Consider the following 17,205-nt stretch of genomic DNA (forward strand, 5'->3'; position numbering starts at 1 on the left):
ATTGAACGATATCAGATTATCGATATGCCTGAAGCTTAAGTTAAACTTAAATTGAATTACCTTGTTTTGACTTTGCGAATCCGAACAGAAATTCCGATTCATTTGTATTAAAGAAATAGAATCAGCAAGAAGGGTAGTACAATTGGTGCCCATGGGGATGCCCCCTTCTTGCTTAAATGTCTTACCCTTGTATTGTACGTAAATGTTATCAGTGAGGAAGCCCAGCACATTCTCTGAAAGTGAGCACAGCGAGTCTGTATCGCAGATGTAGTCATGCATGTGAATAGACATGTGGGATTATATCCTTATTCTGTACCACCCTATGATAAGTATACTCACACTCAAAAGAAACGCAAGTCGTGTATGAAGTATACATGTTATTTAGTTTCAACAGTAAAGACAAGACATACTAATATGGAAAGATTGGCAAAAAATTGACTAAAGACAGTTTAATGGATTAAAAGGCAGATGAAATAATTATTTTTTTCAAGTGTTAAGGGCTTACACAGTTTCGGGTCAATACCCAAAATGTCAGTCAATACCTGGTGTGATCACCATTAGCATTGAACACTGCCACACATATCCTGTACATTGAGTGGATCAGACGATTTGTGAAGGCCAAGGGATCCTCCTGCACACATCCAGAGCAGCTGTGCGTAGTTCATCGGCAGTTGTAGGGACTGGGCACATATTGTGCAGACGCCTTTCAACCTCATCCCACAAGTGTTCAATGGGTTTCCGATCAGGGCTGTGGGCTGGTAGAACACGGATGTTGTGTTGTTGCAGAAAGACCATGGTAGCTCTGGCAACATGGGGACGAGCGTTGTCCTGCTGGAAAATGTGTTGTTGATGTTGTGCAAAAAGTGTAACAACGTGGGGTCTGATCACTTGGTCGATATACACGCTGAGCAGTGACGCCGTGCCCCCGACCTTGACCAACATTCAGAAAGCACATGGATCCAAGTCTCGCAAGTCCAATCCCTGTCCATATCATGACGCTAGGTCAACCCCATGGATCCCTTTCCACAACGTTTCTGTCAGCGAAACGATCACCTCGACGCCGTCAAATTCTGACTCTTCCGTCTGCATGGGAGACACAAAAGCGACTTTCATCAGAGAAGATGACACGCCTCCACTCACGATGAAGCCAATTGCGATGATCCTGTGTCCACTGAAGTCGTGCTTGTCGATGCCGTGGTTGGACAACATAACGACGTGCTGGTCGGCGACATCTGAGGTTTTTGGAACGGAGACGTCCGATCACAGTGTCCGGGCTAATGTGTCGATTATGTTTTCCTATGATCTGTCACTTTCACTTGCCCTTAGGAACGGATGACGCTGGTGTTGACGGGTAACCTACCGATCTTGTCGAGGTGTGGTGACCCTAGGACGACCGCTCCGAGGAAGGTCATCTGTGGTCTGTGTAGCATTGTATCGATGCAGGAGACGGTAAATTGTGGTTATGTTAACGTTGAAATTGCCAGAGATGAATCTGCCACAGTTTTATACCCACTACAGTTCGTGCATTTTCGATTTCGCGAGAAATGGGTGCATGATACCCACATATTAATTGAAATGGTGCGTTTTGACGATTCGTTTTCTATGTTACTTTTTTACTTGGGGCTTCGAAAATGCAACCAAAAATATTGATAACACCATCAGGCTTCACTACATGCTAAAACTCGTATCAATGTATGGTTCCGTGTTTGTTACCTATTTGCTTAAAACCACTTGCGTTTCTTTTGCGTGTGAGTATAGATAGCACCGAGTTAAGCCAGAAGAAAATATTTCAATTTGTTACCCGTAAGGAAGTTATGGCTGTTTCTGATTCCACATTTGGGAGACATTTTGTTTTATGTTTTATGATGTTGTAAGGGCAATATGCATAGATACATCTCGTTCATTGATTGTCATGATGTCAGTCATTAGGCTGTCTAGCCAGGGGTCGATTATTTACAGACTGCCGTTATAAATTTGACATATTTCTTGGTGCGGCGTCATCATACGCACACAAATACGTACACCGATGTGTCAAACCGTTTTTCCTGAAATAAAAAAAACTCGAATAAATCGAACTTTTCCCCGTTTTTTCGAGTTTGACAACGGTATTCAGCTGTAATCAATTCAGCTCTATACCGTATAGCCTTTGTAGCTGCCAGTGTCATTGCATGTGTTACAGCTTCACCACTCTCAGCCAGTGTCACTGCATATGTTACAGCTTCACCACTCTAGGCCAGTGTCACTGGATGTGTTACAGCTTCACCACTCTCAGCCAGTGTCACTGCATATGTTACAGCTTCACCACTCTCAGCCAGTGTCACTGCATATGTTACAGCTTCACCACTCTAGGCCAGTGTCACTGGATGTGTTACAGCTTCACCACTCTCAGCCAGTGTCACTACATATATTACAGCTTCACCACTCTCAGCCAGTGTCACTGCATATGTTACAGCTTCACCACTCTCAGCCAGTGTCACTACATATGTTACAGCTTCACCACTCTCAGCCAGTGTCACTGCATCTGTTACAGCTTCACCACTCTCAGCCAGTGTCACTGCATCTGTTACAGCTTCACCACTCTCAGCCAGTGTCACTGCGTCTGTTACAGCTTCACCACTCTCAGCCAGTGTCACTGCATATGTTACAGCTTCACCACTCTCAGCCAGTGTCACTGCATCTGTTACAGCTTCACCACTCTAGGCCAGTGTCACTGCATATGTTACAGCTTCACCACTCTCAGCCAGTGTCACTGCATATGTTACAGCGTCACCACTCTCAGCCAGTGTCACTGGATGTGTTACAGCGTCACCACTCTCAGCCAGTGTCACTGCATATGTTACAGCGTCACCACTCTCAGCCAGTGTCACTGCATATGTTACAGCGTCACCACTCTCAGCCAGTGTCACTGGATGTGTTACAACGTCACCACTCTCAGCCAGTGTCACTGCATATGTTACAGCGTCACCACTCTCAGCCAGTGTCACTGCATATGTTACAGCGTCACCACTCTCAGTCAGTGTCACTGCATATGTTACAGCGTCACCACTCTCAGCCAGTGTCACTGCATATGTTACAGCGTCACCACTCTCAGCCAGTGTCACTGCATCTGTTACAGCTTCACCACTCTCAGCCAATGTCACTGGATGTGTTACAGCCTCTACCCTCTCAGCCAGTGTCACTGCATCTGTTACAGCGTCACCACTCTCAGCCAGTGTCACTGCATATGTTACAGCTTCACCACTCTCAGCCAGTGTCACTGCATCTGTTACAGCGTCACCACTCTAGGCCAGTGTCACTGCATATGTTACAGCTTCACCACTCTCAGCCAGTGTCACTGCATCTGTTACAGCTTCACCACTCTCAGCCAGTATCACTGCATCTGTTACAGCTTCACCACTCTCAGCCAGTGTCACTGCATATGTTACAGCTTCACCACTCTCAGCCAGTGTCACTGCATCTGTTACAGCTTCACCACTCTCAGCCAGTGTCACTGCATCTGTTACAGCTTCACCACTCTCAGCCAGTGTCACTGCATATGTTACAGCTTCACCACTCTCAGCCAGTGTCACTGCATCTGTTACAGCTTCACCACTCTCAGCCAGTGTCACTGCATCTGTTACAGCGTCACCACTCTCAGCCAGTGTCACTGCATATGTTACAGCTTCACCACTCTCAGCCAGTCTCACTGCATATGTTACAGCTTCACCACTCTCAGCCAGTGTCACTGCATCTGTTACAGCTTCACCACTCTAGGCCTGTGTCACTGCATATGTTACAGCTTCACCACTCTCAGCCAGTGTCACTGCATCTGTTACAGCTTCACCACTCTCAGCCAGTATCACTGCATCTGTTACAGCTTCACCACTCTCAGCCAGTGTCACTGCATATGTTACAGCTTCACCACTCTCAGCCAGTGTCACTGCATATGTTCCAGCTTCACCACTCTCAGCCAGTGTCACTGCATCTGTTACAGCTTCACCACTTTAGGCCAGTGTCACTGCATATGTTACAGCTTCACCACTCTCAGCCAGTGTCACTGCATCTGTTACAGCTTCACCACTCTCAGCCAGTGTCACTGCATCTGTTACAGCTTCACCACTCTCAGCCAGTGTCACTGCATCTGTTACAGCGGCACCACTCTAGGCCAGTGTCACTGCATATGTTACAGCTTCACCACTCTCAGCCAGTGTCACTGCATATGTTACAGCTTCACCACTCTCAGCCAGTGTCACTGCATCTGTTACAGCTTCACCACTCTAGGCCTGTGTCACTGCATATGTTACAGCTTCACCACTCTCAGCCAGTGTCACTGCATCTGTTACAGCTTCACCACTCTCAGCCAGTGTCACTGAATCTGTTACAGCTTCACCACTCTCAGCCAGTGTCACTGCATATGTTACAGCTTCACCACTCTCAGCCAGTGTCACTGCATCTGTTACAGCTTCACCACTCTCAGCCAGTGTCACTGCATATGTTACAGCGTCACCACTCTCAGCCAGTGTCACTGGATGTGTTACAGCGTCACCACTCTCAGCCAGTGTCACTGCATATGTTACAGCGTCACCACTCTCAGCCAGTGTCACTGCATATGTTACAGCGTCACCACTCTCAGTCAGTGTCACTGCATATGTTACAGCGTCACCACTCTCAGCCAGTGTCACTGCATATGTTACAGCGTCACCACTCTCAGCCAGTGTCACTGCATCTGTTACAGCTTCACCACTCTCAGCCAATGTCACTGGATGTGTTACAGCCTCTACCCTCTCAGCCAGTGTCACTGCATCTGTTACAGCGTCACCACTCTCAGCCAGTGTCACTGCATATGTTACAGCGTCACCACTCTCAGCCAGTGTCACTGCATCTGTTACAGCGTCACCACTCTAGGCCAGTGTCACTGCATATGTTACAGCTTCACCACTCTCAGCCAGTGTCACTGCATCTGTTACAGCTTCACCACTCTCAGCCAGTATCACTGCATCTGTTACAGCTTAACCACTCTCAGCCAGTGTCACTGCATATGTTACAGCTTCACCACTCTCAGCCAGTGTCACTGGATCTGTTACAGCTTCACCACTCTCAGCCAGTGTCACTGCATCTGTTACAGCTTCACCACTCTAGGCCAGTGTCACTGCATATTTACAGCTTCACCACTCTCAGCCAGTGTCACTGCATATGTTACATCTTCACCACTCTCAGCCAGTGTCACTGCATCTGTTACAGCGGCACCACTCTAGGCCAGTGTCACTGCATATGTTACAGCTTCACCACTCTCAGCCAGTGTCACTGCATATGTTACAGCTTCACCACTCTCAGCCAGTGTCACTGCATCTGTTACAGCTTCACCACTCTAGGCCTGTGTCACTGCATATGTTACAGCTTCACCACTCTCAGCCAGTGTCACTGCATCTGTTACAGCTTCACCACTCTCAGCCAGTGTCACTGCATCTGTTACAGCTTCACCACTCTCAGCCAGTGTCACTGCATATGTTACAGCTTCACCACTCTAGGCCAGTGTCACTGCATATGTTACAGCGTCACCACTCTAGGCCAGTGTCACTACATGTGTTACAGCTTCACCACTCTCAGCCAGTGTCACTGCATATGTTACAGCTTCACCATTCTCAATCAGTGTCACGCTCATTCTTACATGAACAGTGTTTTCATTTATTTACACATTGGCCACATTCAAATCGGTAAACACGTTAGTATTTACATTTATTTACACAATGTTGCAGTTCACAAATAGTTACATACACACACACATTCAGGATAATGTATCCGGACGTGGTGAGCACACAACGCTGTTCCGCAATGCATTCTATTCAGCTGGAGTGTGAATCGTGGTCCCCTCTCTGAAGTATACATCCCGTCTATTGATAAGTTTCAACGTTCATGTTTTCCTCGTGTTCTACTTCCTATTACATACAACTGATATCAACATCACACCAATGTGACACTTGCAGCCCTCCGTCATCCACCATGTCGGTTCTGCTTCACAGTGCCATGCTCCTATGCTTCTTGATAGCACTAGGACGTTGGCGTACAACGGGTAAGATTTCCATTCGTACTAGTGTATCACTTAATGGTGTCCTCACTGGGCTCATATATGTATCATCGAAATTTTGCCTTTTACGCCCAATGGAATGTTTTTTTCAGAGAAAGATTATTCTTTGACTTGACTCACGATGTGAGGTTAGTAATGTCGCTGATACTGGGAGGAAGACATGACACTAGCATTTTCTATTCTCCTCCCACTGCTGTGTAGTTGGTCATCGTCCGTTGTCCGCATGTCGAGCCATAGCGCGTACTTCGTGGTGAGGTATTCACCCATCGATACACTCCCGAGAGACAGATCTTTCACGACCCCGTTAACTTCCGGGGAACGTTTTATAGAAGGAAGTTTTTTTAATCTCATCCCACTGGTGATACGCTAGCATTCCTTGGCTATATAGTTGATTAGGAACGCCCTCGATAGTCAATTCTACTTTTGTAATCTTGGGATTGTAGAACGTCTCGGTATTTCTTTTAAACGCATCGGAGGGGTCCTCGAACAACATTAAAATACCCTTCAACGACCTCGTGGGGACGTTTAGATTGATATTCCACATCGTATCTTTTCTGTCCATCGTGATCTTTCGGTGTCACAGCACGCGATCGTACAAAATGGCTAAACTTCCGGTATAATGGTTACGAATGTGTCTGGCTAATTCGGGATCCGTTATCATATCGTACTCGAGCGAGATATTGTCAATGGAATAGCTAGCATCTTCAGCAGCTCTGATTACTCTACTGTAGTCATTAAAAGTGAGTTCGTATTCTAACCTATCGCCTAGGGTTGCTTGATAAAAGGGCATGTGGGAATCTAGTAATTTAAAGTCTAGGGGAACATAGAATCAGTTACCTAATGCGTCGGCAACGGCCTTATCATTTACGAAGGTATCATCACCATTTTCAGCGCCCACGCGCAGTCTCAATGTGTTCATATTACAAATACCTTGGTACTGTGAGTTTTCCCGCTCATTATCCGTTCTCCAGAGATCCATGTAACAATAGTATACATCGCTATCGTCGATACTCAAAACCTCATTACCGCTAATTTTAATCGCGATTTTCATAACGATAGCACGACCTATGTTCTGAACGGGCTCCCTGTTAACGTCGGTAGAAGTCAAACTAATCGTAAACGCTAGTCGGAAAGTTCCCGGAACTAACACATCGTGTGCGCCGAGATTAGGAAAGCGAACCAGAAGCGTTTGATTCTGATCGATGGTACTAGGGTTATTAGTTATAGTTACAGACTGACGAATTGCCTTTACCCCTAATGGATCTCGAAGTCTACGTTGTGGGTTTAACTTGCGTCCGTATTGCGAAGACATTGTTATATTGAAAACATGGACCCTATGTTTAATATAAAAATGACTGATTTTGATCTAGATACCTTTGATGACGTTGATAATCAGAATCCAATCGAAGATACTGATGAAACCAGCTTTATGAATCTTAACGATGAACTTTTGAACCCAACCGTAAATGATGAACTTTTGAAACCAGCCGTTGATGATTATTACGATACCTTTAAAGATACCCCTATTGGCCGTGACTATTCAAAGTTTGAGCTAGATAGTAAAGGAATATTGCGACTGCGTGTCGCTCCGGATATTGATCTTATGCATTCTCGTACTCGTAAGCCCCTAGCCTTGCCTACGATAGCCGGTAAACACGGTATCAGCACTGTTCGTGATAAATTAGGTTTTGTGGACTACTCACGACTTTCCGCGAAGACTACTAAGGTTCTTAGGACTGTGCGCACTGAACTCAGTAACACAGATAATTTGGAAGCAGCCTCGATGGTGGCCTCGAACGGACTCGGAGAAATCTTAGATACCTATTACGATAATTCCAAGTTACAGGTACCATCCTCGGAGTTTAGTATTGGGGAATTACGAGGTCTTGACAAGGCAATGCAAACAATGCGGGGAGAACTCATGAATAATACCGCCAAGATATCCGAAATCGACAAGCATATAGCTCAAGAGAAAACAAAACTTGAACAGGCAGGCGATGAGTTCAGTAGACGCCGCGTAGCGGAAAGATTACGTAACTTAGAAAAGGAAAGATCGGCCCGCCTCGAAGCAGTTTCCAGTAATAGAAAGGCACTTCGTTCGCAAATCAGTCGAATTCGAGAAACCATCGGCCGCACTTCCCGGTATAATAGGGAGTGTCGTTTCCTGGCTATTGAATTTATTAGCTAAGACCACAACTTGGCTTAGTCAAAACTTGTGGGGGCTGATCGTAGCAATCGCAGGGCTGTTGTACGTATCCGCTAAGAACTATTTAACCAAATCAGTTCGCTAACCAAATCATGAGTAAACCAGCCGCGACTCCACCTAATACAAGCGCTGTTTTTTCATCGATATGTTGTTGATTTTTAGCCGCAATATGCGGTGACACTTGTGGTTGTGCGTCAGTAGATGTTTGTGAAACATGTGGTGTTTGTGGCTAGACTATTCCCTTTTCGCCTGTGATTGTTTGCGTTATTAATTCGACATTCATATCTGAATTTATACCTGGTTTTTGTTGATCGGTAGCAATAACAATTTTATTATTATAGCCTATCACTTGACCGATCTTAAGTTCCATATTACTCGGAGACATGTATAATCCCGGAGCATAAACGAAGTCCACTTTGGATTGAGCGTACTGTAATACATCTTGAAAACGTTTTATAGATCGTCTTATCGATGGTATCTCAACTGGTGAATTAATGGCGTCCTCCACGTTTGAGAGAAACTGTTTTTGCGCATCGAGCGCCGTCCCAGAACCGATAATGGACGTTCGTGTTTGCAATTGTGCTCCGAGAATTGCCCATACATAGGTTCTTATCGATTCATTAAATCTTGGGTTAGTAAAATTATTTTCCGTTTTATCATTAAGAAATTCATTCCAAGCGTTTGCGGTATCGTTCATTTGTATAAATTTTGTAACAATATAAATTAAACCACTCTTAAAACTCATAATATCACCTCTCCAATCGTTACTATAAAGTTCCCAGCCTTTATACCAATCGGACCTCATAATTTCTATATTAGATGTAAAACACCAACCTGTACATATAGGATACTTAAGTGTAACACTCCATATTATAAATAATGGTTGATTCCATATTTAAGTTATGATATAGTATCATTGTATATTTGATATGTATGTTACACTCCTGGGAATAACAAATGGTCAGTCTGTTCAATTTCTTCATACTATCGATAACTCAGATGGACAACTCGAAGTCGCTCTATGCGAACGTATTACCCGCTGTGGACCAATATAAATGCTATGAAAGAAAATAATTTGATATTAATAATGAATGAAAGATATATTATTGACAAAGTTATTATTATACCTGATGGGTATTACAGCGTATGCTCACTCAATGATGAAGTTTTTAAGCCTAATGGAATGAATCTCACACAAAATGAGTCAAATGGGATGCTGAATTTAAACACTGGAGAAAAAAGTGTAATTATTTCCGTTAACTTAGTACCTAAACTTGGATTTACACTCGACGACGAACCTATAAAACCCAACATAACAATACATGGAGATACATTACCCGACTTAGTTCGCTATAAAGAGTTGTGCATCCATCTTGATCAAATAAGCACGACGGATAATATTCAACTAGAAAGTCCTTCAACTCTGCTCAGATGTATTCCAGTGAAAAATGAAAAATATAATAGCGGTAGAACGGAATCTTTCTCGTTATTACAATATAAAAAATTAAAGCGGGGTATTATTTCAGACCTCAAAATTTCTGTATTAGATGTAAACACCAACCTGTACATAAAGGATACTTAAGTGTAACACTCCATATTATAAATAATGGTTGATGCATCAGGCCCTGGAACGCTCAGACAATGTAATACAATTGCGCTTTCCGATCTCGGAGACACGGAAGGATTTGATAAACCCGGTACCAATGGTAAGTTATACGCTTTACACTTACACGATAATGTATACAAGTGGAAAGAAGTTACATTCCCGAAAAATCTAGAAGATTTAAGCGATGTCAACGTTAGTAGACTCCTTAAAAGCACTTCGTACAATATTATTCGCAACGGTGAGAATAAATGGACTATAGTCGAAGCAAACATCGAGTGGCTACTGAATATCGTCATTACCCCACCTTATGTGATGATGGGTAAGGGACATAATTTAACTTAGATAATAAATAGTGGCATCATACTCGCGGCTTATATCCCTTCAAAACGAAAAAGTGTGTTAGTCACTCCCCTGCCAGAAAACCCAGGTCATATGTTATATAGTCGTCCGGCCTTAAAAAATGTGTCAGTTTAAATTTGGTTACAGAATTCGATGATATTAAAGTTAACTTGAGTGCAATACCTAATATTTCTACGCTTATTATTGATGTCTTGTTCGGATATGCACCGGAAGATGCCTTCAAAATATTACCAGGTCTATCGATTAAATGGCTCAAGAAACACGAGCGTCAACGTTGCAGTATTATTCATATCGGAGCATCACCCGTTGCAACCCTCGAGGGGGTTCAAATTATTAAAAGTGGTAGGATTTCTCTTTCTAAGATATTCTTGCCGTATAATATACATTTGATAAGGTTGATGTATACTCTCAAAACATTTAAGCAAGACCAATTAAAGACTATTATATACACAATGAGTTAATATCCAGCGCTCGATGAAGCAATTGAAAAGATGGAAACTGTTGATGGATTTCGATTACATCAAATAAGCGACATAAAACATCGAATAGAGAAGGATAGGGAGTTGAGACTTGGATTATATAAAAAGTATTGCAAAGCCGTGAATGCTCTCGACGGAGTTGACACCGCGCTTGTAGCAGCTGGCATGGGACTCGGTGTAGCCGGTGTCGGTTTACTATCAACTTTAATCGCCGCGCCTATCGTGCTCGGCATGGAAATAGCTGCCGGAGTCTCAGGACTGGCAGGAATAGCGATAAAATTCATTTCTCGTAGGTTGCAAAAGAAAGCATTAAAACACGATAGTATTCGGATACTAGCCGAAGCAAAGTTGAACATCATGAGGATCATATTTCGACAGCAATTGTCGATTGTAAGATATCCGAGGATGAGTTTGGTTTAGTGCTGTCAGAACTCACCAAATACAACGAAATGAAGCAGGAGATTCGATCAAAATCTCATAAGACCAGTGGTATTAGCGAGGATGAGAAATGCTTACATAAATATATATAATAATGGAGATCGAAAAAGCTATTAAATGGAGAGAATTACCACAAGGTTTTTATTATATCAGTGATGTCAAACCAACCAAATACAGTTATCAATTGTTTCTTATCAATTTACAAGAAAAGTGTAATTATATAGCCTGGTCTCCTAGTAAAATGAACGAAGAACTTAATAAAAATGTTGAATATCGCTTTATCGATAAAAATAATAAAGAATATTTTTATTACCATTTAGGCTCATCTAAAGCAATGATTGGCCCCAGGTATTGGTGAGCTAGAGCCAATTTAACTTAATCTCATGACTATCGTTGAATCGCATAATCATTTTGGCATAAAAAATGTCACCTGTAGTAGCGGTATAGGTAAATAAATCCAGCTCCAGTGGGGTTGCGGCAGAACCATCATTACCTATACTACTCGGTACTGTGTATTTGGTTGGTTATGTTTACAATTTGATCAAAACTGCAACAAAACCAGGATTGAGCCAGTGAATGATGAAGTAGTGACACATGTATTTATTACGAAAATGTATTACATAACAGCGAATGGCGAAGTATGATAAACATATTGATACACTGAATGTATGACATAACAGCGAATGAAGAGGTATGACAAACATTTTGATACACTGAATGTATGACATAACAGCGAATGACGAGGTATGATAAACATATTGATACTCTGAATGTATGACATAACATCAAATGGTGAATTATGACGCATTCATACAATGTATGCTTGACATAACAACGAGTGACAAAAAATATAATGAGGCCCATTTATCTGTAGCTAATACACTTACAGGCACCAATCTATCACGCTATAAACGAGTTTCAGTTGTCAATGGTATTACAATACCTTATACACAATACTTATGGTGATAGAATTTGACAGTAGCTCTTCGGGTCCTTTTCTACGAAAAGACCTGCACACCTATGAATTTTCCAAACTATTGAGTATAGATAGTGACAACCAAAACATATGTATCCCATCGTATTTATGAATATAGTTAACTTGTGGTACAATTATAAAATGCATATTATACAATGCAATCTGCAGGAGCAGTTTCCACTAGCACCGGTGCCACACGTGTACTATGCCCTGGTCAGTTTGGACCGAGCTGTTCCCTGACCTGTGGTCATTGCATAGATGGCGAGCCCTGCCACCAGGACACCGGCGTCTGTTTGAGGGGTTGTCAGGACGGCTTCACTGGTCACAGCTGTAAAGAGACACTGGATTCTACCAGCCCATTCCAAGCGGGACTTGCTGGGGGGGTTGTCATGCTGGTGGTCGCTTTGGTCATCGCGGCGATCGTCATAGGTGCCCACTATCTGTGGAAGAAACGACAAAGGTAACGCATATTCATCCTCTGAAAACATGGCCTATCTTGTATGAAAATAGTATTTTTAGTGAAACTACAACAGTAAATAGATAATGTCAATGCAAGGGCATAATCAGACTAGATTTCCACAGAAACAGTTTCCATTTGATGTGAAGGGCAAAATAGCTGTGAAAAATGTATAAGCATATCATGCCCTAAATGTCGCCCGCCATTCACATAGCTTGCATACAAAAATAGGTATTTATTTCCTGGCTCAGAACAACAGTAGTCTTGTATTCACCCACATTATGGTGGTTTGCAACAACCAGATTAAGAAACACTCACCTACTCCATGGCGGTCCGTGACAATCAGATTAAGAAACACTCACCTACTCCATGGCGGTCCGTGACAATCAGATTAAGAAACACTCACCTACTCCATGGCGGTCCGTCACAACCAGATTAAGAAACACTCACCTTCTCCATGGCGGTCCGTGACAATCAGATTAAGAAACACTCACCTACTCCATGGCGGTCCGTGACAATCAGATTAAGAAACACTCACCTACTCCATGGCGGTCCGTCACAACCAGATTAAGAAACACTCACCTACTCCATGGCGGTCCGTCACAATCAGTTTAAGAAATACTCACCTACTCCATGGCGGTCCGTCACAACCATATTAAGAAACACTCACCTACTCGATAGCGGTCCGTCACAACCAGATTAAGAAACACTCACCTACTCCATGGCGGTCCGTCACAACCATATTAAGAAATACTTACCTACTTCATGGCGGTCCGTCACAACCAGATTAAGAAACACTTAGCTACTTCATGGCGGTCCGTCACAAACAGATTAAGAAACACTCACCTACTCCATGGCGGTCCGTCACAACCAGGTTAAGAAACACTCACCTACTCCATGGCGGTCCGTCACAACCAGATTAAGAAACACTCACCTACTCCATAGCGGTCCGTCACAACCAGATTAAGAAACACTCGCCTACTCCATAGCGGTCCGTCATAACCATTCAAGGCAAACCAATGACTAAAACCATAAGCAGCGTCCCACGCCATCGGGAAATACTGGTGCCTGTACGCATGGTACGATGACAATCAAGTCACACAACCAGACAACTTTATCCAATATAATAGCCGCTTTGAACCCGAGTCTCCATGGCACAAGGTTGCAATACATGACAGGAATACTTTGTAACATTATGATGCAGGAACATCGAACACGGGAACCTTGAATCAGGATCACTTCCGTCTAAGGAGCAAGTGGCACCGCGGATCTTGTCGCTGTACAGGAAAGGTAGCAACAACAGGAACACGTATGTTGACGAGGAGGTGACAAAAGGAACACGAGGACAAAAAAAGTAATTAATCAATATTTTGTCTGTGAGTGATTGTCATTTCAAACAAAAAACACATGTCTCAAAACATCCAGCATATCCAATGAACGATTTATCTATGTGTTTATTTATTTATTTAAATAAAAGAATTAATCTTGTTTATTTATTTATTTATTTATTTGTGTTTGGGGGAGGTTGTAGTGGGAGGGGAGAGGGGGAAAGGAGGGGTAGCAAAATCGGAGGACAAAATATATTCACTAGGCGAGATGATCATTACTCATTATTCATGTCAATAACCATCAAGATCCGGGGTAGAATAGGTCTTCAGCAACCCCTTCTTGCCGTTAAAGGCGACTCACGGGATAAGGTGGTCAGGCTTGCTGAATTGTCTGATGCATGTCATCGTTTTCCAATTGCGTGGATCGATGCTCATGATGTCAATGACTGGATTGTCTTGTCTAAACTCGAGTTTTTTACAGACCGCCATCATATGGCTGGAAAAAAGCCAAAGGAATGTACAATGATCCGTTGCCTGGGTAATATAAGGCACTTTGAGAGTGCCACTCCCTGATTAGAATTAATTCTGATATACAGGGAAACAACCGAAATGTTTATGTGCTTCCGTCATGCCTTTTCAAACAGTACGTGCTATTAAATTATTTATCAAATACGTTCAGGACCGAGGCGAAGAGAGAATCAGCCATGTCGTCAACCCAGCCTAAGACTAAGCCTATCTCCCACGCAGATCAACCTGGAACCACCAACGAGGACGATAGAGATGCAGATAAAGTTTCAAGACAGGAAAAAGCTGCCCCAGACGAGGGCGATATGTATGAAGTCCCTGTCACGCCAGACTACCTCAACATGGACTTGAACATGCACCACGCCGAGGAAGGGAGCAAGGATGAAGAGGACCCGACTCAGGACACTGACTACGACGTACCTCCTCCTGCTCTGCCTACTGACTCCAACTACCTCCCTATGGGCCACACAGAAGATGACGCTGGCTCCAGGAGTGATGATTCTTCCTATGAGATACCTGTTGTTTCTTCATAGATTGGGGGCGATATGAGAAAGATGACAACAGAGACACTGTAATTCCTGTATGGAACTTTTGCTGTGGCCGATTGCACATCTGAGCAATGGATGATAATTTAATGTCGTCTCTGCAATAGTTTAGTCATATAGCGACTACAGAAATGTACTATATCATTCCACAATACATCAAAGGACAGTAATATAACTGTTAGGATTTTCAATTTGAATATTATCCCTGGTTTAAATAGGGTAGATCACTCGGGCCATCTCGTTATGTCGCTGAAATGGTACTTGGACTTCAGCTTATTATTTTAACAATATTAAACACCAAGTCAAAACTTGTAAGGCAAATATGAAAAAAACCATGTGTTTTTGTCATATCAGTAGCGAAAGTAATCATTATCAAAAGGCAGGATGAAAATAGTTCTCTTTTTTCGGGCGATTGTCATTGTTGTCGAGTACATAAGTAATGTATTACATGAGAAATTAAACTTACCGCAACCTATGTAGTGGTTTACGTGCAGCCAATGTGTGTGAATCAGGAGATAATGTACTAAGATAGTTTCTTGTAGACAGAATATCAAAGTCGGTGCAGTAAGCGTCTGTATGTGCCCTGCATGTGCGTAGAGAGTTTCACATCATCAGAATGGTTACAGTCGGTGCATTATGTGTCTGTATGTGCCCTGCATGTGCTCAGAGAGTTTCACACCCACAGAATGTCACAGTCTCTGCATCATGTGTCTGTATGTGCCCTGCATGTGCGTAGAGAGTTTCACATCCACTGAATGTCACAGTCTGTACAATATGTCTGTATGTGCCCTGCATGTGCTCAAAGAGTTTCACATCCACAGAATGTCACAGTCTGTACAAAATGTGTCTGTATGTGCCCTGCATGTGCTGAGAGAGTTTCACATCCACAGAATGTCACAGTCTGTACAATATGTGTCTGTATGTGCCCTGCATGTGCGTAGAGAGTTTCACACCCACAGAATGTCACAGTCTGTACAATATGTGTGTATGTGCCCTGCATGTGCTCAGAGAGTTTCACATCCACAGAATGTCACAGTCTGTACAATATGTGTGTATGTGCCCTGCATGTGCTCAGAGAGTTTCACATCCACAGAATGTCACAGTCTGTACAATATGTGTCTGTATGTGCCCTGCATGTGCTGAGAGAGTTTCACATCCACAGAATGTCACAGTCTGTACAATATGTGTCTGTATGTGCCCTGCATGTGCGTAGAGAGTTTCACACCCACAGAATGTCACAGTCTGTACAATATGTGTGTATGTGCCCTGCATGTGCTCAGAGAGTTTCACATCCACAGAATGTCACAGTCTGTACAATATGTGTGTATGTGCCCTGCATGTGCTCAGAGAATTTCACATCCATCATGTGTCTGTCTGTGCCTTGCATGTGCTTAGAGTACGTCCATGATCCCTGTTCTTGTTTTAAGTACGTACTTAACCCAGTGAATCCTAACACATTTTGTGTACTGATCACGATAGTTTGTTTCCAGTCGAGTAAAAAGCAGAACGTTATTTGTTGAAGTCTCGCTTTCGTTTTCCCCAACAATATAAATATAATCCTACAATAAGATGTATTTCTGATATAAGTTGTTTGACGTTTGAGTTTAACTGAAGGTACGTTCAGTTTTTTATGGGTAAATCCTCCAATAAGAAGTGTACGCTTTTGATCATGTTTGACTCTTTATCTGCATGACCGACGCGCGATAGCATGTAAACTACGATTTATTAACATCCCAGCTTTAACTTTCGTTGTTTGTACAATACATATTCTGAACTTACGTGTGTTCCAAATACAAGATTGTGAGAGAGAGAGTTTGCACTTGTCTACGTGTTTAGACAGCCATGTTATATCATTTATAGTTCGCGCACAGCATGTACAGTTTTACATCCTTCTTTTCTGACTCTGTTGTGCGTTCTGTAAGGTGCGGCCCTTAATCGCGCCAGAATCCTTTGATATTAGGTTCGAAATCTAGATTCATTATTCAATGAAAATGTATTGAAAGCGTGTTAAACACATCTCAGATAAGTGAATGCATGTTTTATGAGTGTACAGTGCGTGGATGTTGTGCGTGGAAAATTTTGAAAGGTTGGATTTAGGAAAAGGACATAGTCCGGGAGTTGAGCGAATGAATACGCCGGGCGTGTTCAATAAGCTGAGCACACTCTCGTCACAATGTATAGAAACATATTTGTAAATGAGCCCGCTCTAAATGTTTACACC

The 17,205-nt window shown here is 42.9% G+C and overlaps 2 protein-coding genes across 2 annotated transcripts; one reads left to right on the plus strand and one right to left on the minus strand.

Moving 5' to 3' along the window:
• Window positions 1–2,696: 2,696 nt before the first annotated feature.
• Window positions 2,697–5,981, minus strand: LOC139478365 (uncharacterized). Its single transcript, XM_071260803.1, has 5 exons — window positions 5,927–5,981; window positions 4,292–4,861; window positions 3,785–3,964; window positions 3,356–3,685; window positions 2,697–3,262 (listed from the first exon to the last, which is right to left on the minus strand). The coding sequence occupies exons 1-5, from the start codon at window positions 5,979–5,981 to the stop codon at window positions 2,697–2,699; spliced, it is 1,701 nt and encodes a 566-aa protein (XP_071116904.1).
• On the plus strand, window positions 5,980–15,766 carry LOC139478851 (uncharacterized). The gene is made up of 4 exons (XM_071261516.1): window positions 5,980–6,049; window positions 12,298–12,589; window positions 13,791–13,940; window positions 14,594–15,766. The coding sequence occupies exons 1-4, from the start codon at window positions 5,980–5,982 to the stop codon at window positions 14,970–14,972; spliced, it is 891 nt and encodes a 296-aa protein (XP_071117617.1). The 3' UTR covers window positions 14,973–15,766.
• Window positions 15,767–17,205: the final 1,439 nt, after the last annotated feature.

This window comes from Haliotis cracherodii, unplaced genomic scaffold (assembly GCF_022045235.1).
Source record: "Haliotis cracherodii isolate W230 unplaced genomic scaffold, xgHalCrac1.p SCAF_4, whole genome shotgun sequence".
NCBI lineage: Eukaryota > Metazoa > Mollusca > Gastropoda > Lepetellida > Haliotidae > Haliotis > Haliotis cracherodii.

What these genes read in the sequence shown, in the direction of transcription:
- LOC139478851 (XM_071261516.1), top strand. Translation starts at nt 5,980, where the DNA reads ATGTCGGTTCTGCTTCACAGTGCCATGCTCCTATGCTTCTTGATAGCA. An exon ending in AGGACGTTGGCGTACAACGG is followed by an intron (nt 6,050 to 12,297) that starts GTAAGATTTCCA and finishes TGCAATCTGCAG; the next exon opens with GAGCAGTTTCCACTAGCACC. An exon ending in CTGTGGAAGAAACGACAAAG is followed by an intron (nt 12,590 to 13,790) that starts GTAACGCATATT and finishes ATTATGATGCAG; the next exon opens with GAACATCGAACACGGGAACC.
- LOC139478365 (XM_071260803.1), bottom strand. Translation starts at nt 5,981, where the DNA reads ATGGTGGATGACGGAGGGCTGCAAGTGTCACATTGGTGTGATGTTGAT. An exon ending in AGTGACACTGGCTGAGAGTG is followed by an intron (nt 3,965 to 4,291) that starts GTGAAGCTGTAA and finishes AAGCTGTAACAG; the next exon opens with ATGCAGTGACACTGGCTGAG. An exon ending in AGTGATACTGGCTGAGAGTG is followed by an intron (nt 3,263 to 3,355) that starts GTGAAGCTGTAA and finishes ACGCTGTAACAG; the next exon opens with ATGCAGTGACACTGGCTGAG.